Source organism: Cavia porcellus, unplaced genomic scaffold (assembly GCF_034190915.1).
Source record: "Cavia porcellus strain 051 isolate PalLab524CR breed Dunkin Hartley unplaced genomic scaffold, mCavPor4.1 scaffold_16, whole genome shotgun sequence".
Lineage (NCBI taxonomy): Eukaryota > Metazoa > Chordata > Mammalia > Rodentia > Caviidae > Cavia > Cavia porcellus.
In genome coordinates this window covers 26,341,804-26,366,240 of record NW_026947499.1, presented here as the reverse complement: position 1 = coordinate 26,366,240, position 24,437 = coordinate 26,341,804, and the positions used below count along the sequence as shown (strand labels likewise).

Below are 24,437 nucleotides of genomic sequence, written 5' to 3'. Positions count from 1 at the left end.
TCATACTTCCAAAACTATTATACAGGTTCAGTACAGTCCCGATCAAAATACCAACAACATACTTTACAGATCTAGAGAAAACAATCCTAAAATTCATATGGAATCAGAAGAGACCCAGAATAGCAAAAGCACTATTGGATAAGAGCAAAGAAGGAGGCATCACAGTGTCTGACCTTAAGCCATACTACAAAGCAACAGTGATTAAACCAGCATGGTATTGGAACAAAAACAGACACATGGATCAGTGGGACAGAATAGAAGATACAGAAAAGTCTCCAGACACATTCAGTGATTTGATCATTGACACAATAGTCAAAAAGATGCATTGAAGGAAAGACAGCCTGTTCAACAAGTGGTACTGGGGAAACTGGACAACTGTTTGGGGAAGATTGAAACTGGGCCCATATCTCTCACCATACAATAAAATAAAAATGGATCAAAGATCTGAACATTAGAACAGAAACATTGAACCTACTGGAAAATACAGTGAAACACTTGAAGTAATCATTATAGGAAAGAATTTTCTAAATAGAACCACAAGGATACACAAAGTAACAGCAAGTTAATAAATAGGACTACAAAATAGCTTCTGTACAACTAAGGAATCAATTAGTAAAGTGAAGAGACAGCTTACAGAATGGAAACAAAATTTGCCTACTATTCTTCAAAAAAATTCCAATACCTAGAGTATGTAAAGAACTCAAAAAAGTAGTGCACCTAAAATAAAAGACCCAATCATGAAATGACCAGAGGAAGAAATACAAATGGCCAACAAATATATGAAAAGAATATTCAGCATCTCTGGTCATTAAAGGAATGCAACTTAAAACACAGAGATTCCATCTTTGTGTGTGTATATTCCAGAAAGGATGGCAATTCTTAGAAAATCAATCAGTGACAAATGCAGGTGTGGCTGTGGTGAAAAAGGAAATTTTCTGCATTGTTATTGGGAGTACAAATCAGTATAACAGTATAGAAACCAGGATGGAGATTTCTCAAAGAATTCAAATTAGAAATTCCACATTACCAGCTATTCTCCTTCAGTGTATCTTCCCCCTCAAAAGCATAAATCATCATACTACAACGACACACGCATGCACATACCAGTGTTTACAATAGCAAAGTTTATAACAGCTAAGTCTTGGAAGCAGTCTGTGTGCTTATCCATAGTAGTTGCACCAGTCTACACTCCCAGCAGCAAGGGAGAAAGGTAGGACCCTCTCCCCCGCAGCCTCACTAACATTTGATATTGGTGATTTCTTGAGAACAGTCAGTCTTTCTGGAGTGAGACGGAATCTCAGTATTCTTTCAATTTGCGTTTCCCAAATGATCAGTGACAGTGAACATTTGCATCTATTTATTTGTTATTTGTACTTCTTCATCTGAGAAATGTCTAGTCATTTCACATGGCATTTTTTTAAAATTGGGTCTCTAAATTTGGAGAGATCTAATTTTTTAAGCTCTTTTTACATTCTAGAAGTTCTTTGAGGAGTAGCTGACAATTTTTTTTCCCATTTTATGGGTGTCTCTTCACTCTGTTATTGTTTTCTTTTGCTATGCAAAAGCTTTTTAATTTGATGTGATCCCAGTTTTTGATTCTTTGTAGTATTTCCTTTGCAATCAGGATTTTATTCATAAAGTCTTTGCCTACTCAGACAGAGTCTTACCTATTCTATCTTCCAGCAGATTATGTTTTTATAGTTAGATCTTTGATCCATTTCAGTTTTAATTAGTGCGTGGTGAGAAATATGAATCTAGGTTCAATGTTCAGCACGTGGAAAATCAGTTTCCCCAGCACCATTTATTAATGAGGCAATCTTTTTTCCAGGGCTGGTGTTTGGCCCCTTTATCAAAGATAAGTTATTGGAGTGTGCTTGGAGTTATTTCTCCACCTTGTGTTCTGTTCCACTGATCCTCAGGCTTGTTTTGTTTTGTTTTTGGCCAGCACCAGGCCTTTTTTTGTCTAAATCATGGTATCTTTGTGATGCCTCTGGCATACCCTGCTTGCTCAGACTTGCTTTTGCTACTCTGGTCTCTTCTGGTGCCGTGTGAATTTTAGGGTTATTTTCTCTAGTACTGTGAGGCACGCTATTGGTATTTTGATTGCATTGAGTCTGCATAACAGTCTTAAAAGTATGTCCATTTTCTGTATTTGTTCTGCCTATTCAAGAACGGGGTATGTTTCCATTTTATCATATCCTTTTTCATCTTTTTCAGAGTATTATAGTTTTCTATGTATAGGTTTTTCTCTTTCTTTGTTTGATTCCTAAGTATTTCATTTTTCTTGATGCTACAGTAAAAGGTGTTGTTTGCCTGATTTCTCTGTCAGTGAGTTTGTTATTTTGTACAGTAGTGCTGTTGATTTTTGAGAGGTGACTTTGTGTCCTGCTGCACTGCCAAGTTTAGTTATTAATTTGGGAAGTCTTGGGCTGGGGATTTAAGTGGAATTAGTACCTGCCTGGCAAGAGCAAGGTCATGAGTTTGATCTTCAGCACCAAAAATAAAAATAGAAATAAAAAAAATTGGGGACTTTTGAGGATCTTCTATTTAGAGTATCATGTCATCAGCAAAAATGATAATTTAAATTCTTCATTTCCTATCTTTATTCTTTTTTATTTCTTTCTCTTGTCTAATTGCTCTGGCTAATGCTTCCAGAACTATACTGAACAGGAGTGGTGATAGTGGACATTCTTGTCTTGTTCCTGATTCTGGAACAAGATAAGCTTTCAGTTTTCAGTTTTGATCACTATTATGATGTTGGTTCTTGATTTGTCACAGATTGCTTTTGCCAGATTGAGATAAAGACCTTTGATTCCAGTTTTCTGTAGGATTTTATCATAAATGGGTACTGGACTTTGTAAAATGTGTTTTCTGTGTGTGTTGAGATAACCTTATGGTTTTGGACTATGGTTCTGGTAATGTGGTGTATTACATTTATTGATTTGCATATGTTGAACTATCCCCTCATTCCTGGGATGACTCCTACTTGGTTATGGTGTAAAATCATCTTGAGGATTTGCTGCATTCTGTTTGCCAATGTCTTCTTGAGGATTTTTACTTCTCTGTTTGTTGAGGAAATTGGCCATTATTTCTCTTTTTTTGGTTGGCTCTTTCTCTAGTTTTGATGTCAGGAAAATGCTTGATTCCTGTAATAACTGGGGAGTATTGCTTCTCTTTCAATTTTATTGAAAAGTTTGAGAAGTAGTACATTAGATCTTTTCTAAAGTTCTTGTAGAATTCAGCAGTGAATCAGTCAAGACCTGGGCTTTTCTTTTTTTTTTTTTTTTCTTATTTTATTTAAGAGGAAAAAGAGAAAAACACAAAACAAAACAAAGTGGTGTAAGGTTACACATAATACAGAACTACAAAAAAAAACATAACAGTAAGAAATCACCTATTGGTCTTCTTCTTCTTCCTCTTCTTCCTCTTCTTCTCCTTCTCCTTCTTCTTCTTCATTGACTGCCATTAGGTTATTTAGAATTTTTATGTCTTCTTGATTTAGCTTTGGTAATTCATATGTATCTAGGAATCTGTCTATTTCTTTGGGGTTTTCCATCTTATTGGAGTACAAGTTCTCAAATATGGTACTGATGATCTGGATTTCTGCAGGATCCCCTGAAATTCTCCCTTTTTATTCCTAATTGCATGGATTTGGATCATTCCTTTCTTTTTTTAAAAATAAGGTTTGCTAAAGATTTGACTATTTCATTTAATCCTTCAAACAACTAACTATTTGATTATTTGTATTGTTTTCTTAGTCTCCACTGCATTAATTTCTGCTTTGATCTTTATACTTTCCTCTATTATATATACTTTGGGTTTAATTTGCTCCTCTTTTTTTCTAAAATCTTGAGAGTCAACATTAGGTTATTTATTTGAGCTTGCTCTGATTTTCTGATGTGGAACTTCACAGCTATAAATTTCCCTTGTAGGACCACTTTCATTGTGTCCCGTGGGTTTTGTTATGTGATGCTGATATTATACTTTAATTTCATTTATGACCCATTCAGGAAGGGGTTATTTAATTTCTGTATGTTTATGTATTTTTTGTGGTTTCTTTTGCTATTGATTTCCAATTTTATTTCACTCTGATCAGATGATATGCAAAGAATAATTTCAGTTCCTTTACCTTTACATAAGCATGTTCAATGAGCCAGTATATGGTCTTCTGGAGAAAGTCCCTTGTGCAGCTTCCTTGTGAGAAGAGTGTGTATTCCGTTGACGTTAGATGGAACACGCTGTAGACATCTACTAAATCCACTTGTCCATTTGCTTCAGCTCTGATACATCTTTGTTGACTTCTTGTCTACTTGATCTATTTGTGACAGTGGCTATTGAGTCCTCTATTACAATTATATTAGCACTTATGTGATTCTTCAAATCCATTAGTGCTTGTTTTATATAGTTGGATGCCAGTATTTGGTGCATGTTTATTTATGGTGGTTATGTCTTCCTCTTGGATTGTTCCCTTAACAAGTATGTAGTGACCTTCTTGGTCTCTTCTGATTAGCCTGATTGGCCTGAAGTTCACTTTGTCTGCAAAAAGAATAGCTACCTCTGTTTTCTTTCCAGTTGCTGTCACATGTACTATTGTTTTCCATCATTTGACTTTCAGTCTATGAATTTCTTTTTGAGTTGAATACGTTTCTTATATGTAGCATATTGTTGGATCATGTTTCTTGATCTATTCTGCCAGTCTGTTTCTTTTGATTGATGAACTAAGATCTTTCACATTGATGGTTATAACTGATATATATTAGTTTATCCTTGTCATATTATTTTCCTGTTGTTGGTTACTTTTATTTTTTTGGTACCAGTGATCGAACTCATGATCTTGTGCTTGCAAAGCAGGTGCTTATGCCACTGAGCTAAATCCCCAGCCCTTGTTGGTTCCTTTTCTTTCTCTTCTATTTAATTGTTTGCCTTGCCTGCTGGTTTCATTCTGTTTGGATTCTTGGAATTGTTTTCACTGTCTTTTTTCTAGAATATCCTTCAGAACCATTTGGAGCACTGATCATGAATTTCTTTAGTTGTTCTTTATCATGAAAGTATCTTATTTCTCCATAAACTTTAAAAGATAAATTTTCAGAGTAATCAATCTGGGTTGGAGGCTGATTTCTTTTAGAGCTTGAAATACTTCACCCCAGGATCCCCTTGACTTAAGGGTTTATGTTGAGCAATCTGCTGTGCTCTGATTCTAATGGGTTTTCCTTTATATGCGACCTATTTCTTTTCCCTAACAGCTTTTAACATTCTGCTCTTGTGTTAAATTTCTAGAATTTTGACTATTATATACCTTGGTATAGTTCTTTTGTAAATCATGGCTGTAGACCTTAACTATCTGTATGTCAAATTTTTTTATATGGTTTAGAAGTTTTCTTGTATTACTCTTGTGAACAGGTTTTTTTTTCCTTATATATATATACCTTTTGTGCTATTTTCTGATTCTTCATTGAGTCTATTTAAGCTTATATTAATCTTCTTTGCATCATCTAGCAGCTGTTGAATTGACCTTTTGTGGTCCCTTGCTACTTTTAATAATCCTTTCATTTGATGATCGCCAACAATAACCTTATCTTCTAAATCTGATATTCTGTCTTCACGTTGATTGACTGCTGCATATACTTTCTGTAGAATTTTTAATGTCCTGCATTTTTATTTGTCTCTATTTTACAGAATCTAGTTATCTCTGTCTTTTTTTGTAATGGATCGAATTCACGCCGCCACACCTGTCAGGCAGGTACTTATGCCATTGAGCTAAATCCCTGGCTCTGTAGTTCTTTTCTGTGTGGGGCATTTGGGGTTTCCATTTCTTTCTTAAACTCCTCTATTTTAAAAGTATCTATACTCTAGATTCACCAACCATTTCCTTCATTATGATCATCATCTCTTTATCTGTTTTAGTTTTATCGAGAGATTTATTCATCTGTTTTGTTACTTCCACTGCTGCCCTTTCATAAAATCCAGCTGGGTGACTTTTGATTTCCTTTCGCCTCATTGTCCCCTTAATTTGCCTCGGGTGAGTCAAAGGCTGTGGATTGGCGTCTTGCTTCTGTGTTTTGACATTTCCTTTTTTCTTTACTTGTTTTCTACATTAAGACTTATAAATTGCTTATGGTAGCCAGCTTTGTTACTACTATTGAGGGCTCTTCAGGAAATGACTACTTTACAGAGATGTCTTCTGGGTGTAGCTGGCTTTATGAGTCTGTCTCAGGATCTTGCCTCTTCCATGGGTTAGGGATATGGGGTTGCTGCCTGCTTGGCCTAGGACCCAGTTCTTTGGTACTGACTGTGGTACTGTTCATGACTGCTAGAGAATCTAGGTATTGGCATACAAGGAGAATCGACTGATTACAACTGTGTCACCTTGGTCAAAGTAGTACTGTCAGTAAGAACAGCGTCAAACACAGGACTGGAAAATAACAAACTGTGGTAACTATTCATCTGCTGCCTTTAACCACAGGTGTAAGATTTATAAAAGAAGGGAAAGAGATTAGAAGCAAGACTGCAGGATAAACGAAGATTATCCGGGCTGCAGTGCGTTTCTCCCTGGAGGCCTCCGGCCAGCGTCTCTGCTCTCTGGATTTAGTCTTCCTTTCTCTCACCAGGAGCCAGGAGCCAGGCAGAAAGCGCAGATGGTTCCTTCCTTTTACTGCATGGCACTGTCTCTTCACTTTCTCTAGTTCCAGGAAAGTGGCTGTGATTTTCTTTTGGTTTTGAATAGTGTCTTTTCATTATGACATTCCCTTGATAAAGTGATCAAGCCACTAGCCTCCGGTGGTACCTGGGACTGTATCTGTATAACTAGCAAATTAAAGTGAGAATTCTCTTTGATCACACTAACCACGATTTAGTTGCTCAGAAGGCACATGGGACCAGTGGCTACTGTATCAGATGGCACAGATTTCCCGCACAGCAGAACACTCTATTTCAGCACGGCACCAAGTTTTGTGTAGAGATGGGGTGGCTCAACTTTTGGATTTGGTTCACTTTTCTCATGGTATTGTGTAACTTCCTCTAATAATCTCTGTATTTGCAGTATATTGAAAGTTACATACACACACTTCGACTTTATTACAAGAGTGTCTCATAGGTGACTTTGCATCTTTTCTACATTACAAAAAACTGAGAGTGATGGGGGCTGGGGATTTAGCTCAGAGGCATAAGCGCCTGCCTTGGAAGTGTGTGGTCCTGAGTTCGATCCCTGGTACCGATTTAAAAAAAAAAAAGAAGTACCAGGATAAAAAATTTAGGGGCTGGGGGTTTAGCTCAGCGGCACAAGCGCCTGCCTTGCAAGCAGGCAGTTGTGAGTTCGATCCCCGGTACCGATAAAAACGAAAAAGACAAAAAACAAAACAAAACAAAAAAAAAAATCCCGAGAGTGGGCCATTAGGTTTTTAACCATGGTTGTAACTGTTGATCTTGTATTAGAGGCAAAACCCCAATTTGAGGCTATTTCAGGAGAGAAGTGAGCAAGCAGAATTGGAAGCACTGAATAAAGACCATTCGGGAAGGGCGGTCAGAATGGGGCGTTGCATGGGTGAGGACGTGAAGCGCCTGACCCCCATGCAGCATGTGCCCTTTCATTGCTGTGTGCAGTTCTCTGGCTGTCATTTCTTCCTGCGGGCTTTCACTCTGTAGCCTCTTCCTGCTCATTTCCTACTGGCTTCTAACACGCCACAGGTTCAGGCACCTGCTACTAAACTCACTGAATTGCAAAAGAAAACAAAAGCCCCATTTCAGTGATCCCAAGTGGGAAGTAACCTGGCACCTAGAACGGCTGGGACCGGCTGCTATCGGGGCTCTGGCTCTCTGTCTTGGTGTTTTGCATTGCTCTCTTCCTCTCTCACTCACAGTTCTTCTGCCTCTGTCATGGTGAGGGGCACATGGCCATGCTGGCCCCGGGGACCTGGATTTATATCCCCACAGTGTGGCTCCCACTTCAGCAGCAAAGAGCCTGAACCTGTCAACATTTCCTGGATTGAACTCATGGGAAGAGGAATGTGATTGGCCGGGCTGAGGGTCGAGGAGGTCTGACCTCCCCTGGGATTGGCTGACCTTGCAGCCTTCCCTGCTGCCGCCTCCACAGCTGCTCCCAGGAGAGGCCTGTAGGACAGGAGAAATGTGTGGCCAAGGCAGGCTTTAAAGAGGGCTTTGGGAGCTAAGGGACAGTGGTTGGAATTTTCATTCCTGAGGCTATTTTAATTGTGGGTAATACAGACAGCAGTAGCATCTAAGTGAAGTGCTTTAACTGTAAGTTACAAATTTTTTAATGTTTAACTTTGTGCTTATTTGCTAGATTCTATTTATAATAAAATCTCAACAAATATTTGTAAAATGAGTGACTTTTAAAATGATAGATAAGGGTTGCTTTTTGATTATCAGTTTTATTTAACTTTTGTATTTTTGGTTCAAAAAGAGAATGGCTATACTTCAGAGGGCTCTATATATGGGGAAAAGAATCAGAATTTCACAAATGCTTCCAAACAGATCAGCATTCAAATTCATTTACCTGTTCCCATGAACTGAAAGTGTAGACTGTCTGTGCATTCTGCTCCTGGGAGTTGAAGTTATTTCAGAATTTTAAAACTTTTATTCAACATAAATATATTGGGTATATTTATTTATTTACGAGTATTAGTATTCCCTAAAGCCAAAATGCACAATTGCTACCAATTTAATAAATATCTTGAGCTTGGATGGAACTCATTTGAAGAGCAAAATGTTGCCTTAATGCCAGCATGTCCTTTTAATGTGTTTGGATCCAGATGTTTGGCCTCATTTGCTGGAGTGGATGCAGCACTAGCCTGTCAGCCCCCTGCTGTTTGCTGTTATTTAGGAGTGTCACAGGCTCCAAGCTTGTGTGCTTCTTAGGAAAGCTTGAAGAAGTGCTTTCAATTGAGAAAGATACCAAGCTGTGGTCCCTGTCCAGAACATTGAGGCTAAAAACAAAATGAAGTGACTATAAATAAAGCATGATAATCTTAATATTAAAAAGTAGTCACCATTGCTCAGTGCAGTCTTTGTTGTATGTGATTTTTGTTTTAGCTATCAGTGGAGGTCTGGAAGCATATAATCAAATCTTCACCAAGGGCTCTGCTGCCCTTCTAAGGAGCATCCACAAACATTATTCCACAATGCAAATTCTGAGCAGTGACAAGAGAACACAAGCTGTGTCCCTAAGGTAATGGGGACCACACAATTGTTCTTGTAAATCCTTGCACTATGCTTTGGTAGCCTTTCATACTTAATCTACAGATTATTGTATTAAAGTAATACTCTTCTTTAATAGTAATAGCAGGATATAGTTCTTATATTGCTTACTAAGAAATGGTGGAACTGCTTAGAATTCCCATTACACTAACATGCATATTTCATTATTCTTCTGGTAGATACAGACTTTGTTTTTCATATAATTATAATGTAAACCATACAACTCAGCCACTCCAGGTCTCAGGGTAGGAATGTTCTCCATAGTTAATGCTTTTTGTTTTTCCAGAGCTCTGGCCCTTTAGGAATGTCACTTGTGTATCCACTAGCAAACATTAACACTTGTAAGTCAGTAATATATGAGTTCACTTTCAAGCTCTGTTTTCTTAGTTTTAAAAATATAAGGATTTGCACAGAGCCTGCCTGGCAAACTTGAGGTCCCGAGTTTGATTCCTGATACAAAACCACCCCCCAAAACTCAGGGATTTAATGGCCAATATTTTATTTAAGATCTTTATGTGTAGGTTCAGAAATGAAATGAGCTTGCGGTTTTCTTTTCTCATACGCAGACTCAACTATCAATGTTATTGAGGCTGGCCTGGAATTTGCAGTGATCCTTCTGCCTCAGCTTCCTGAGATTACCTCCTGCGATAACAGGTACACACTACCACACCAGGCACTCATGGCTTTAGAATTAAGAATTGCACCATAAAGTGGTTTGAGTTACCATTTCTTATTTTGGTATTTTCTATGTTTTCAAAACTATTTTAAAAGAGAGATTAGTGAGCTTCTTAAAATTTGGTAAAATATGTCATAAGACTGGCTATTTGAGAGTTAGTTAAAAACAAGGGTGAGAGGCAGGGAGTTCTGTTTACCATACAAATCTCTTTCCTTTCTTTCTGTAACATTTTATCTTTCTAAAATAACTTTTAATACCTTCTTTTATGTTTATATAATCTAATTTATTGTATAACTGCTAATACTGTTTTCACTTGTCCTTACATTCACCGGGAAATATTTCAAATATATGAACAAGAAGAACTGTATGTTATAGTCTGCTAGAAGAAACTCTTGATGTCATAGCCATAGGCAAGGAATTTCTGAACAGAACTCCAGTCTTATTAGAAATAGTTTTAAAATCAACAAATGAGATCATATCAAGTTAAAGAGCTTCTGTACAGCAAAGGAAACAACCAACAGAGTGAAAAGACAACCTGCAGAATGGGAAAATATTTTTGTCAGTGATTTCTCAGACAAAAGACTCATGCCTGCAATATTTAAAGAACTAAAAAAAAAAAATAAGACCCACCCAAAATAAAAGATCTAATAAAAAATGAACAAGTGAAGTGAATGGACACTTCTCAGAAAAAGCACAAATGGCCAATAAGCATATGAAGAAATACTCAACATTTTTGGCCATTAGAGAAATGTAAATTAAAATAATACTGAGATTTCAACTTATCCCATAAAGTCTATCATCAAGAAATCAAATAATAAATGCTGGAGAGGGTGTGGAATATGCAAACCTTGTGCACTGTTGGTAGGAATGTAATCTACTATAACCACTATGGAAATCAGTAGAGATTCCTGAAATACTAAAACTGAAATTCCATTTGATCCAATTATCTCCCTCCAAGGTATTTTCCTGAAGGAGGTAAAGACATTATATTACAGTGACACATACACAGTCATGTTTATTGCAGCCAATTCATAGTAGCTAAATCTTGGAAGCAACTCATTTGTCCATCCACAGATGAATGGGTAAAGAAAACTGGTATTTACATACCAGAGAGTACTACTGTGCCATAAAGAAAGATAAATTTGAGTCATTTCTAGGGAAATGGATGCACTTTGAGATCATACTGTTATGTGAACTAAGACACGTAAACTTAAGTATCACATTGTTTCTCTCACATGAAAATCCAGAGTATGGACAAAGAGCAAAATAAAAGACAGATATTAGTGTAGGGGATGGGGTCTGTAAATAGATGTCTCAGTTACTTTTCTTGTTGCTGAGACAGAATCCCCAACATCCAAAGTTAAAGGAGGAAAGGGTTAGTTAGCTCACAGTTTGTAGACATTTCGGTCCATATTGGCCGGTTTCAAGGCAAGGTGGCATGTGGCAAAGGGGCAACCATTCATGGTGGCAGAAGACAGAAAAAGCAGAAAGAGCAAAAGTGGGAAGCAAGCCTCTTTTCTGTCCTTCATACTGTATGCAGGCTACCTGTGGTAAGGTGGGCATAGCCCAGCCCAGCAGTAGACAAGGCACTAATCACAACTCTAGATTCAGCCATCTCCAAATGCTTACACCCCATGACTGCATGAGGCGTTGGAGAGACATCTAGACACAAACCATAACAACAGGAAAGGCCTCAGTGGACTTTCTGGCTAATCCTGACTAGAAAAAGTTAAAGCTTTACTGGAGAAAGCAATCAACAGGAATTAAGCAATTAAGGCAGAGAGGCAGAGCACGGGGAAGCCAGGTGCTCAACTCCAAGGTAGCCGCCCCTCACCCACCTCCAGTAAAATCAAAGAAGACAGGGACAGCCTCCTGAAAGATCTCACTCTCTCTCCCTCCCCCTTTCCTCCCCTTACTCCCCCCACCCCATCCCTGTCTACCTCTACCTCTCTATCTCACTCTACTGTGGGAATACCTTGGAGTCCCCACAGACACTAAGAGATGACTATAATTAATAAGTTTCCTGGGGGCTGGGGATTTAGCTCAGCAACATAAGCACCTGCCTTGCAAGCAGGCAGTCCTGAGTTCAATCCCCAGTACCGATAAAAAGACCAAAAGAAAAAAAAAAGTTTCCTAAAAGTAGAACATAAGCAGAAATTAAAATAAGCATGTTTTATTTCATGGATGAGAGTGAGACTGTCGTCTGCTGTGTGAACTTGCAGGCTCGTGTACAAAAGGTAAGCCACCCTCTGTTGTGAGTAAAAGTAAACCCTAGGAACTTTCCAGGATGCATGTGGAGCCTCCACTGGTCTTGACATGTGATATATTCTCACTTCTGTGGTTCTTCTGGCATTCTTCATGGTTCAGATGGTCTTTAGTGTACTTTTAAATATCTGATTAGAAACTTTTATCTTCCTGTTACTGATATTTAACATAGTGATATTACATTGCAATTATGTTGCCGTAGATACTGTTATTTGTTGTCTAATTATGTGGTTTGTTTTCATACCATATGCCATACGTGTATGTGAAGAATCCGGATTCACAATTGGAAACTAGGTTTGTCTGACTCCATCTCATTAGCCTATTTGAATTGCTTAGATGTGCTACATACTTTTAAATTTTTTTTGTCTGGCCTATCAGTTGAGTAGTGGATTAAAATATTTATTCCCTTCATGATAATATATTTTTCCAAATGTGTATTACATTTGACAGTTTTTCCATTATGAATTTTCAGGCTGTAAAGTTAGTTGCATACAAATTTACAATTTTGCTTTTTTGCTAAGTTCATCATTAGAAATGGATGATGTTTTATTAGAGCCTTTCACCTTAACATTTATTTTGCCCATACTTTTATTATCAAATATTTGAGGGCGATAGCTGTTGCTTTTTTCTAAGTAGTATTTCCAAAGAGAATATGATACATTCCCATCATCTGTCTACTTTTGTTTAGTTCACTTACATTTATCACTGATATTTTATTTTTATCTTATATTTGTCCTTTTTGTTTTTTCATGCTTTTTCTTTCCTTTAGACCCACCAAGGTTTATGAAAATGTATTTCTTCCCCACTAACTAGAAGTATAATCTCTACTTCTGTCTTTGTGTGTCATTATGCATTTTTTTTGTACTGGGAATCGAACTTAGAACCTCATGCTAGGCAGGCAAGTGCTGTACTGCTGAGCTATATTCCCAGCCCTGCATCTTTGACTTATTCCAAAAATAGCCTACTGTTCTTCTGTTCCCAAACTTACAATGTTTTAACTCCTAGCCTTTTGTTTTACATGCTCCTACCTATAATTTCTATTGTTGCCCACATGAGATACCACTTTTTATAGTTTTTATTAACATCTATCTCATTCTTTGTTCAGTATTTGTCATGCTTTTTAGGCTTTTTACCTGTAGGATTATTTTTTCTCTTTCTTTGGAAGCATCCTTGCAGATGGGGATCGGATGAGGTTGGCCTGTTTTTCGTTGTCTAAACACTTAATCACCTGTAGAATTCTGTGGTCTTCCAGCTGTGATTACAGAGCAGTAGGGGCAGTTAGCCATCTACACCATCACCCCCACCCCATCCCCGGCACCGGGTGGCTCCACTGTGCACCCTCCCCGGGGGCAGCCGGGAGCACACACTCCCTCGTGAATGCCACCATTCTGCACATCTGAAGAAGCCTAGAAAGAGCAAGATATGTACAGAAAGAGATTCACAGCCAGCACTTAAAACCAAGGGAACTCATGCTTTAATAGACACCGAAATCACAAAGGAAGAAGGCCAAGTGCCTTAGCAGTCTCAATAAAAATATGAAGTTCTTTTTACATGGCAAATTTTGTAATATAAAAAGTTTAACGCCGTCTGGAAACTGTGTAATTTACAAAAACAGTCCATGTAGGCCAAAGATGGCTAACACTGTATTTAAGAGCGTGAGTGGCAAGTGGGGAAGGCTGCGGCGGGCGGAGGGCGGGGCTGGGAGCAGACGGGGATACCGCGGAGGGGTCTGGCACAGTCGAGGGCCTGGATACACACTACATGGACAGTGGGGTCAGATGAAACAACACAACATGTGAGCAAAATTACACAGCTTTACCTTTCGCCTGCTTACTAACACAAACCAGATTATTGCATATTTGTCCAACTTGAACCAAAACTAGCAGAGCTACAGGGCACACAGGGTACTTGCCCACTGGAGGGCCCCTGGGGCAGATGACAGTGGGTCAGGACCAGGTGGGCAGCACCTCGCTCCCATCAGAGTGGACTGTGAATTTTTAAAAAATGAATTGGAGGTGAAAAATAATTCATTTTCTGCACACAAAAGTGGATCAGATTTTAAGTTTTAGTAGCTAATTTTCCTGTGGTACTTTGACTTGGTCAAAAACATCAAAGGAGTTTGAAATTCACTAGGGAGAAGCAAGACAGTCTACAACTTCCTTTATGGTCCTACCAAGGTTTCTAGGAGAGGAAGATTTTATTGCTTATCTTCAGTGTATTTGTTTGCATCTGATGGAAATACTGTAGGGCAGGGCTTTGGCTCCTGAGTTAAAAAGAAACAGATTCAATGCTATCTGCAAATGGGAAGCAAAAAATAACTGTTTTGTAAATTTTCCACATCCATTACTCTTCCTACGAGAGAGGAAGAGCCGGTGGCTAAGCAGACGTTTATGTGGCCCTTTTGTGCTCAGGGTCCCATCATGCTCGTCAGTCTTAATCCACTTCCTGACACTCATTTGTCCTGGGTTTCAGAAACAAAACATTATTCCAATTGCGTCGCCTATCATCTACACCAGGAGTCAGCAAATTTTCTCTTAAAAGGCCAGGTATTAGCCAGATACAATGGCCTGCTGCTGAAATCCCAGCTACTCAGGAGGCTAAGGCAAGGATCTCAAGGTCGAGGCCAGCCTGGACAATTTAGTGAGACCCTGTCTCAAAATAGACACTAAAAAGGGCTGGGGATGTAGCTCAATGACAGAACACATACCTAGCATGCATGAGGCCGAGGCTCCATCCTCAGTACCATTAAAAAGGAAAAAAGAAAAAAAAAAAAAAAGGTTTGTACTCCATTACTTTAGATTTTGTGGGCTAAGAGGCAAAATCAAGATTACTACGTAGATACTTCCATAACCATTTAAAAAGGTAAAATCTAACCTTATGGCCATAAAAACCGGATGGCTTACCAGATTTAGCTTATGGGTCATAGTTGCCAACCCCTTATACAAAAAAATCTGTATGAATTATACAATCTTGCAAAATTTTTAAGTGCATAATTTTTTCAGTGTAGCCTGAAAAATTTACTTTGATTTGAGGACTTTTATATACATTTCACTCTTACAGAAACACCAAGACTGACAGACAGTAAACATAAAACAATGATTCTGGTGATCTTTAGATTGATCACATTATTTTAACAACTTTGTTATTCCTACACTGGAATTTATGTCTAGAACAATGAAAACAACTTTGTTTGGCTCTTGAGGCTGAAACCTAAAATAACAATGTACTTGGGATAAAGCCAGGTCACTCCAGAAGTCCTACTAGGTGGCTCGATCACCACAGGAGGAGGGCTGGAGTGGAGGGATCTGCTCATGGTAAGCAAGTGAAGCAGTGCCCACAGATAGGGCACAGAGCTGGGCTTTCCTATGGGGCTCCGGGGCACTTGGGAAAGAGGCTGGGCAGATGTGCCAGGAAGGGACACCCACCATCTACACATGGGTTACATGTTGGCTTTGAGGTGTATTCTTTGTTGTTGAGGACCTGATTTCGTTATCAAAATGCACAGTGCTATAAACTTGACTTTCCTTTGCCACACTGGTACTTTCATTACTAATTTTCACTAACATACAAACATCTTCAAAATTGCTTAATGCTTTATAAAGTATTTCTCTTCCAGTGTTGGGATCAGGGTTAGAATGTGCCATCCCTATTGTTTGTGTTTATGAACATGGTTGTTGGGTTAAATGCAAAACTCTCTATGACTTAGCTCATGAGAATAGCACAAACTTGTAGATATTCTTTCTTCAGCAGAGTATATTAAGGAACAGGTGAAGTGGGCAGTATATCGTACAAAGTGGAGCTAGGGGTACCTGGGGGTCTTGATGTTCGTGTCTCTCCTGCAGGCCCGCATGTCCCCTCTGTATGCTGCTGATACACCCTTGTGTGACACACCTTCAAAGTGAGGATGGAGGATGAGAGAAGGAAGTTTAGCTGGAGAATGAATTTTCCAACCAAACTTAGTACTAATATGATTTTCAACATTTCATTTCTTTAGTTTAAGTAAATTAATGGTTACCCCTACCTAAACTATTCCCTTGTCTGGTCTGAGCTGGTCCTTAAGTATGCCATCACAGCTGTAGGAAAGAAAGCCCAGCTTCATTTTTTATGGTTCACATCGACTTCTCTAATTTGCCAGTTTGGGTACATGCCAGCCACAGGAGCCCTGCTCTTTAGGACACAGACAGGAGTCTTCTGCAGCGGCTGAGGCAGCTCACTGTGGCACAGGCTCTGGGACTGCGGGAACCTGGCACTGGACTGAGATAGAAGAGGTCCGCAGGGCCTGGATTTAGGAGAAGAGAACACAATTAAGCAGCTAATACAAGGGAATGGGGGGTGGAAGGAGAGGTTCTGGTTGAATCTGGTTAGCCAGAGGAGTGATTTTTTTTTTTTAACTTTTAAATTTTTTAAAATATTTTTTCCCTTAATAAGCAAACTGAACAATTTTAACCTTTCCCCTCAAACTTGATAATCGCTTATGATGTATGACTATTCAAAATTTGATACTTTAAAAAACTTTCTGAGCTTTTAAAAATAATGGCTATAAATGCAAAGTACTATTGATACTAAAACCAAGTTGTTTATCCATGTACAAAAAAGGTCAGTAATGTTTTAAAAGCACAAAGTTGCATTTTAAATCACAATTGCATAGTTCTAAAATGCCTGGATAAGAGTTACATAAACTTTTTAAGAAAATTCAAGTTTGGCTGATAGAAGGGCCCAGAGTTTGATGGAGTGGAGCAGTTCAGGCTGGAAGCACTGTTTCAGTGTGAGTTATTGCATTGTTGCTGGGATGTTACAATATCACGAGACCAAAATTGCTACAATTTAATTATAAATCATTGGCATTTTAAAAACCATTATTCTGTTTTTGGCTAATATAACATTTGCGTGTAGAATTCAACTTAAATTTTCTATATCCCACCCCCAACCAGCACCTGAAAGCCTTAGAAAAGCTCTATTTGTACTTCTGTGTAAAAAAGGTACTGCATATAGACCTCTTAGCAAAATATGTGCTCCCTTTCCTCTCCCATCCTAGAACCATGACCATTTTTTGTACAAAATCCTGTTGAAGAATCACATCGAAGATGAGAAACAGGGGGTTCCAGGTAAACATTTGGTGAAGAGTGTAGACAACGCTGTGAGCCTCCTGTACCAACCCCACAGAAGTCCTGGCTTTGGGTGAATCTGGTCCAGAGGAGCCCCATGTGAGCATATGGGGTTGGGGGTGTGGGAAAGCCCCTCGCCCAGAGAGCCCACCCTGGTGAGGTGGTGCTGGTGGCTGTGTGGGGTGACTGCTCTAGACGAGGGGCAGCCCAAGGGACCTCAGGACCCTGTTCATGCTGCTGTGCACGAGTCAATGGGCAGAAAGATGCTTTAGCATTTGGAAGAAGGGAAAAACCTTCCCGGGGAGAGGAACTTGTAGCCATTAGCAGAAGGGAGTCTTAGGGGGCGTTCAGGTGCCAGGGCGAGAGGGCTGGTGGGCAGCAGCGGGCCCAAAGCTGTAGTCTCGGTGCGCCAATGGCCATTAGGAGGGGCTCTGGGGGGGCCCTCGTCCCGCCGCTGCACAGACAGCTCCTGAAGTTCCAGCTTATCTGCCTCTTCCTCCTTCTTGTTGTGCCGAGGTGACAGGTTTAGCAGGCTGAGCACATCTCTCTTGGAGGTCATGGTTCCTGGTGGCGCACGTGCTGGTTTCACAGGACCTGTGGCATGTGGGGCTGTGTTCTGCCAGAACATCTTCAGGTTGTGCACGGCCTGTACCTTCTCGTCGATGGCTGCCAGCTTAAGCTTGTCCAGGTCAGGAGCATCAGCTGGACTTGAGCGTGCAGAACCCGCTGAGGAGTAGGAGAGTGCAGGGGATGGGGCACTACCAGCAGGGGATTGGTGGCCTGAGCTTGGCGACATGTTCCGTGGTGACTTGGAAATGTGTGCACTGTAAGGAGAGCTGGGATACTTCAGTTTAAAGAGCGGTTGATCAGACAAGGAGGCCTGGGAGTCACAGCTGGGGGACGGGCGGCCACTGTGCTGGTTTGGACTGTCTTTGAGGGATGCCTCTGAAGTGGTAGGGCTGCTGTACCCAGAGCTCACCTTGGGCAGAGATGAGCTCCTGGCTGGGGGCTTTGGTTTGACAGTGACTGGGGATGGCTGACTTTTCTGGTGGGATAGCACAGGCCTGCTGAAGGCGCTTGTTTCTGATGCCCTGAAGACAGTGGCACTGCTATTTGGCACTGACACACCATCTTCCCGATTATGACTCTTGCCCACCTGACTGCCACTCCTCTGAAGACGCTCTACTGCAATCAAGTGACTCTGCGTCTCCTCTAGGATTTTCTGAGCCAGCTCCTGGGGATCTAGCTTTGGATTGCTTTCTTCTTGGGACTTCACTGTGCTGTCTGTCTCGGTGCTGGACTGGTCCGACTCACCCGTGTCTGAGCTTGCTAACTTCCCTACCTTCTGGAAGGGCGAGTTTGGGCTTGGGATCAGAGTCATCTTCACTGGGGAATTTGGAGTGCTCACGCTGCCCTTGGAACTGACCGAAACCTTCACACCTGCAGCTGCCCCAGCGTGGGGCTGCCTGTGGTCTGGGGAGAAGCGCGTCTTTTTGCTCTCCTGGTAGGCTGCCAGGGGCTCTGTGCTGATGATGGAGAAGCCCTCGTATTCCTCCTCTTCTTTGCTGTCAGCAGGACGAGTCTGCGGGGATAGCTGGGTCCGAGGTAGGGTTGATTGCTGGGGGAAGGTATTCTTGGGCCTGTCGTAGTCCTGCCGTCCTCTGGGGCCTCCAGCTTCTGACCCCATCTCAGGCTTGGAGACAAAGCTCATGGAGGAGGCAATGGAGCTCAGACTGTACACAGAGATGGCATCAGAGGCAATGCTTTCGGCACCAGTGGGTGAGAAGGGTGGATGCTGGTAGCCCAGGGGCAGAGCATTGGAGACAGACTGGGCTGATGCCAGCGACTCCAGAGAGGATGAACTGTCCAGGCTGAGGCGCTTGGGGAGCTCTGTGGAATCTAAGAACAAAGCAGTTAGAATTTGATATAGTTTTGTTTTACCTTTCATAATCACAAATCTTTATTTGCATAGAAGCTAGCAAATAATTTGTAAGTACTATGTATCTGTAACTCACAATCCTATAAATATAGTCTGACTGGAAAAAAAGTCTTTTTTTTTTTTCTTTTTCCTTTTTATCGGTACCAGGGATCGAACTCACGACTACCTGCTTGCAAGGCAGGCACTTATGCCGCTGAGCTAAATCCCCAGCCCCGGAAAAAAAGTCTTACAGACAAAAGCACCCTGGGAAAGCTCACCCACACAGCTCAGACCTTCTCCACACTGCTGCCCGTCACGCAGGGTCAGCAGAGGGACCCATGTCTGCCTTCCTGCCTACCCAGGGCCTGGATGCGAACTGTGGTCTCTTTCACCTCCAACCCCATGCTTCCCACCTCTTGGCTCCAGTCACCTGCTCTTCTTTCTAGCAAGCATCCCAGGCGTTGTCTGCACTTGTTGCTCTCCAAACGGTCTCTCCTCTACCTTCTGAACCCACTCGACTCAGGCTTTTGTCCACACCCCAAACTCAGTGTTCCCCACTCAGTTCTGCAGCCTGTCGTCAGTAACTATTCCTAACCTAAGTCACCCTTATCTTTGTGACCCACAGAACACACTCCTCTTCCCCTCTGACCTATAGGGACTCTGGGTGCTTCCATGCACTCTCACACTGGCCTTTTCCTGGATCTCAGATGCAGGGAAGCAGCCGACTCCTGCCTGGTCTCATGCACCCACTGCACCCTGCAGAGGGTGAGACGCAGACTCTTGCCATATTCTGCCAGTGTCGCTGCTCTCCTCTCACCTGTTCACCCTTCCCTGCCACCGTCCAGCCTACCGCCTGCATGTCATTGTCTCCCCAGGATGGTACATTTGGGAAAGCTAGTGTCTCTGTTGACTGCTCTTCAGTAGTCTCTAATACTACATCAGGTCTGATCACTCCCCATCCTGGGGCATGGCTGGCTGGCAGCACAGGGGCTAGATGGAAGAAAGATTCTTACCAAAAAGAGACAGCAGGGACTGGAGCGCAAAGTGCATGGTGCGCCGACTCGCTTGTTTCCCAGTTTTCAGGATAACTTCCTCCTGACCCACTTCACAGAGATCAAAACCTAGAGAATAAAAGGATATATGCATCTGCTTCCATGTCCAGATGCTGAATGTGGCCAGAGCTGTGTGTTCCTTGAACAATCACAGGATGCCTGCATGCCCATCAGCAAGCACTCAACAGGGTTTTCAGGCTGCTTTAACCAGTAGAGCACCGCCTACTGCATAAAGGTACCACTGCCTGGCTCTGGCTGCTGTCTCACCCTGAACCAGGTTCCTGAGAGCTGAGGTTCAACTTAGTAAGTTCATTAACAACTGGCTTTTTTCATCTGTTAATAGAAGCTCAAAGACTCCCCAAGATGAAAACTCCATTCAGCACTAAGCCCCCTATGTAAAGCTGGTGTATAAGAAGGCAGTGATTTCACAAGCATAGGATAAAATTGCCTACATGTTCTTTGTCTACTGCTGCCTGCTCTGAAAGTGAGCTCCTTTGGGACACGGAGAATGTGTTCATTGGGTTGAACTAGCCTACAGGAGCTTCCCACCCCCGCCAACCCCAGAGGTGCTACCCACTGATGCTAATGGCCCTAATGAGACTCAGAGCAGGTACAACAAAAGGCGGAAAGCTTTCTGAGCAAGAGGCTGGGTAAGGAACTGTTGATACTGTGCTTGTACAATTTTAAGAGACATTACAACTAATCAGGTGCTGTGCTCGTAGTCCCAGCTACTTGAGAGGCTGAGGCAGGAGGACTGCTTAAGACCAGGATGTTCAGGGCCAGTGTGGGCAACCTAGCAAGATCCTGTCTCAAAACTGAAATAAAACCAAAAACTGAAAACCAAGAACCAAAAACCAAAACAAAACAAGAGAGACATTACAGAGGCAACCAATAAGTATCTCTCCTTGGGAAGATGCCAAACACCAATGCTGTGGCTCATGGTGTATCCCAGTTGGGGACCACTACGTAAGACTTAGGGGCTAAAGAGTCTTCAGGGTGGAAAGTCTTCACTTGGCCTCCTCAGTGTGCTGAGCTCTCCCTGAAGCCATACGAAAGACCTGGTTCTGGTCTCCCAGGGCACAGGGCAGCTAGAATGCTGAGCTCTGTCCTTTGATCTTGCAATCTTCAAATAACAGGAACCTCTACTACATAATGCTGCTATTGTTTCATGACTGAGCACTTGAGCATGGGTGCCAAGGGGGATCTTGCCCTCTCTTTTTTATGCTGGTTCAAGGGCTCTGAAACTGCTGTTCCCTTTAGAGTGAAGTGTACTACAAGAGCCACTGAGCATTGATTACTTTGGGATATTTTCCTCCCTGACCTGGAAAATAAATAAGCCCTGAAAGCAACAAGAAGGTCTCAGGTAATCTAGCATATAAAATCAGTAACAAAGTATGTAAAGGTAATATTTCTGTTGGGAACATGTTACTAGAGTCATCTGAATTGGCTGCTGCCCTAGAACTGGGCTGTCCACACCGCAGACAGCCTCATAGTGCACTGGGCTGGCTGCTGTGGCCTAGCTGAGGACAGGAGGGGCAGGTCTCCGGGCTGCGGAGCCCACAGATCGTGGGCCTCCACACAGCACCCTGCTCTTCCTCTCTTCCCTACTGTGAGCCAAGCACATTGACTGCCACAGTCCCGTCACCAGTGGGAGCTTGTATTGGGTTTTGTTGTGTTTCTTACTGGACTGTTCCTGTGATACGGCTGACAAGGACGTTGGAAACATGAAGCTCAGTGCAGAGGGCTGTCTTCCTCACGGTCACACCACACCCAAGGAGGGTCAGGCCCTGTGTGAGGGAGCTAGCTCTTCCTTTGTAAGAAAGACAGAGCTTTGTCTTCGACTGGCATATCCGCATCATGGCCCCAAGACTGGCCAAAGACTGTCACAAAAGAGAAGCTTTGTGGACATGGACCTGGCTTGTCTCACTCTGGCCTCCATGTGTTACCGACTACATTTACTTAGTTGTAAATTTATTGGATTTACCTTATTTATATAGGGAGACTGCTTTAATCCACAGGGAAGAAAAAGGAAGAGGAGAGGAAAAGAAGAGGAGGAAGATGAAGAAGGGAGGAAGGAGGAACACAAAGGAGAAGGAGGGGGGAGGGGAGAAGAAAGAGGAAGAGAAAGAGAGGAGGAAGGAGAGGAAGAGGAAAAGAGGAGGAGGACAAGAGAAGAAAGGAGGAAAGCAAGGAGTACCGCTACTCAGGGCTTCCTTCCCCTTGAAACAAAAGGCATCAGACCTAAATGGAGGTGGACTGAACATGGGTGAGAAAAGATGGCCTGGTGCCGAATACTCGAGTCTACAAGTGGGAAGAAACTTTCTTGTTATGGAATCGCTGCCCTGCAGTGTCTGATGGTGAGTCTCTGTGACAGTGAAGTCAGACTGTCGTGTTCAAGGGCTGTCTCCGTCTCTCAGGTCAGAACCTGAGAGATGCCCCATGTCTCACCCAACCCTGCACCAGCCTGGGGCTGGGCCAGTTCTTAGGCCTGGGTCTTCCCTCATCCGCATTCTGGGGCTCTCAGGTCTGCCTGGCGGCCCCTCCTCCAGCCAGTACCAAGCATGGGCTCCCTCACCTTCAAAGAGCTGCCTGAGGTATGGCTCTGATCAGGCCTGTCTGCTTTTTCTAGAATGCAGAATAGCAGGGGAGGATTTTTGAGAAGTCTTTTGGTCACCACCTAGAACCAGGTGTTCAAGAGAAAGCTGTGAAGTTGCTCTCAAGAAGACTCCAGGCAATTAGTGGGGTTATGTGGGGGTGTTTTATCAACAACATGCCTGTTATAAGCAAATTACAATCATGTCAGGGGCTGATCAGCCATTTTACAAACTGTAGGAAAGAGACAGTAAGCTTCCTGGATGGAGCAAGCACCTACTGCGGGCAGCTCTAGGTGCCCACGGCCACATCACAGGTGGTGTCCGTGTACTGTCTCCCTGCTGGTTCCCAGAGCCAGATGGGACCAATTAAGTGAAACCATTGTTTTATGACTGTAATTATGAGCTTTCTTTGGCTTGAACTTTGACAATACTAGAATCTAGCAGATTCCTAGTAAGATAATGTGTTCAGATGAGAAAGAGGACATCATGATATAAGGAGATGGGAATCATCCCAAGGCACTAGAATCTTTGACTAAACTATTTTTAAATAATATAGTAAGAAAACATTGAGATAAGACCCACAAGTGTCTACCAACTTTACCCAACAAAGCCAATATAAAACAGGTTTAAATGAAAAATGGAAATAAGGGATTCATCATTTCAAGGATGCTGTGTCCTACCAAGAGCTGCCAGGAACTCGTGGCATCCTGGGAGCCGCCATAACTGGACGCTGATGGAGACCTGAATGGGAGCCGAAGTGAAGTCTTGCTCCTTCTCACCAGCCTGCAGCTGGACCAGCACCTGGTGGAGCTGAGGAGGAAGGACAGACATGAGCAGCTAGCAGCCTTGGGACTCAGCCCCAAGTAACCGTTATGTCACCTGTCACTGCCATCACTAATGACCCTCTCACCTTCCATATGCATAGCCCTTGTATTCTTCTTAAACTGCCATTATACCTGCTGTCCTCTCTGTGGGGAGGCCAAGGGACAGCAAAGGCTGAGTGGCCTCCTGGGGCCCAGGTTCTGTTGCCAGCCTTGCATCTTTCCTTGAACACAGAGGAGGGCCAAGGAGTAGGAGGAACAAGTGAGGAGACCAATCACTTTCCCGCTTTCTACTAACGTGTTACAAGGAAGTCGTCTTTAGGATCCTGAGGTTCATGGTAAAGAGGAATCCAACACTAACTCCACTTGGAGCCCCAGCACTCAAGGACGAGCCCAGGGGACCTGCTCAGGTGTCTGCGTGGCCCACACCCCAATCTGTGAGCTCTTCCCAGGGTTCTTCCTGTGGGTTCAAAGTATTTCTTGCTTACTGTTTTTTGTTCCTGTTCTTCTAGTGGAACTTAAAAAGGCCAAACCAAGGACACAGGAGTGTTGAACAGGAAAGGGGAGCCACAACCGAGAAGGGGACTGGGCCCCCAACCCAGAGCTCCACAGCCCATTGGGCCCTGCCAGCCAGAGTGAAGTGCATAGCGAGCTCAGAGCTGCCGGGGGACTCAGGGTGGGTGGGTGGAGGGGCTCACCTGACAACAGTTGCTACTTAAAGTTGTACTCACCATTCCCACCATATTTTTAACAGCCTTCGGCCAGCAGATTATAAGAAAAAGAAAGAAAAAGA

General features: G+C 42.3%; 1 protein-coding gene and 1 long non-coding RNA gene across 11 annotated transcripts in view; one reads left to right on the top strand and one right to left on the bottom strand.

Moving 5' to 3' along the window:
- Window positions 1–8,042: 8,042 nt before the first annotated feature.
- The window catches only part of LOC134470777 (uncharacterized), a 29,218-nt gene continuing 12,823 nt past the window's right edge, over window positions 8,043–24,437 (top strand). Inside the window, exons 1-3 of one of the 3 annotated variants that reach the window (XR_010039936.1) lie at window positions 8,044–8,253; window positions 9,049–9,184; window positions 9,780–9,867. This is a non-coding gene — a long non-coding RNA (uncharacterized LOC134470777). Of the gene's footprint in view, window positions 8,254–9,048; window positions 9,185–9,779; window positions 9,868–24,437 lie in introns of all 3 variants that reach the window. The other 2 variants (XR_010039935.1, XR_010039934.1) reach the window with 2 other exon arrangements.
- Window positions 13,606–24,437, bottom strand: part of Ttc28 (tetratricopeptide repeat domain 28) — a 693,050-nt gene continuing 682,218 nt past the window's right edge. For 7 of the 8 annotated variants that reach the window (XM_063227059.1, XM_063227061.1, XM_063227063.1 and 4 more), the window contains 4 exons: window positions 24,376–24,399; window positions 23,504–23,633; window positions 20,191–20,298; window positions 13,606–19,158 (listed from right to left, as the gene is read on the bottom strand). In XM_063227059.1, coding sequence (XP_063083129.1) covers window positions 17,528–19,158; window positions 20,191–20,298; window positions 23,504–23,633; window positions 24,376–24,399 — 1,893 coding nt within the window. In that variant the 3' untranslated portion in view covers window positions 13,606–17,527. The remainder of the gene's footprint in view (window positions 19,159–20,190; window positions 20,299–23,503; window positions 23,634–24,375; window positions 24,400–24,437) is intronic. The other variant, XM_063227060.1, reaches the window with a different exon arrangement.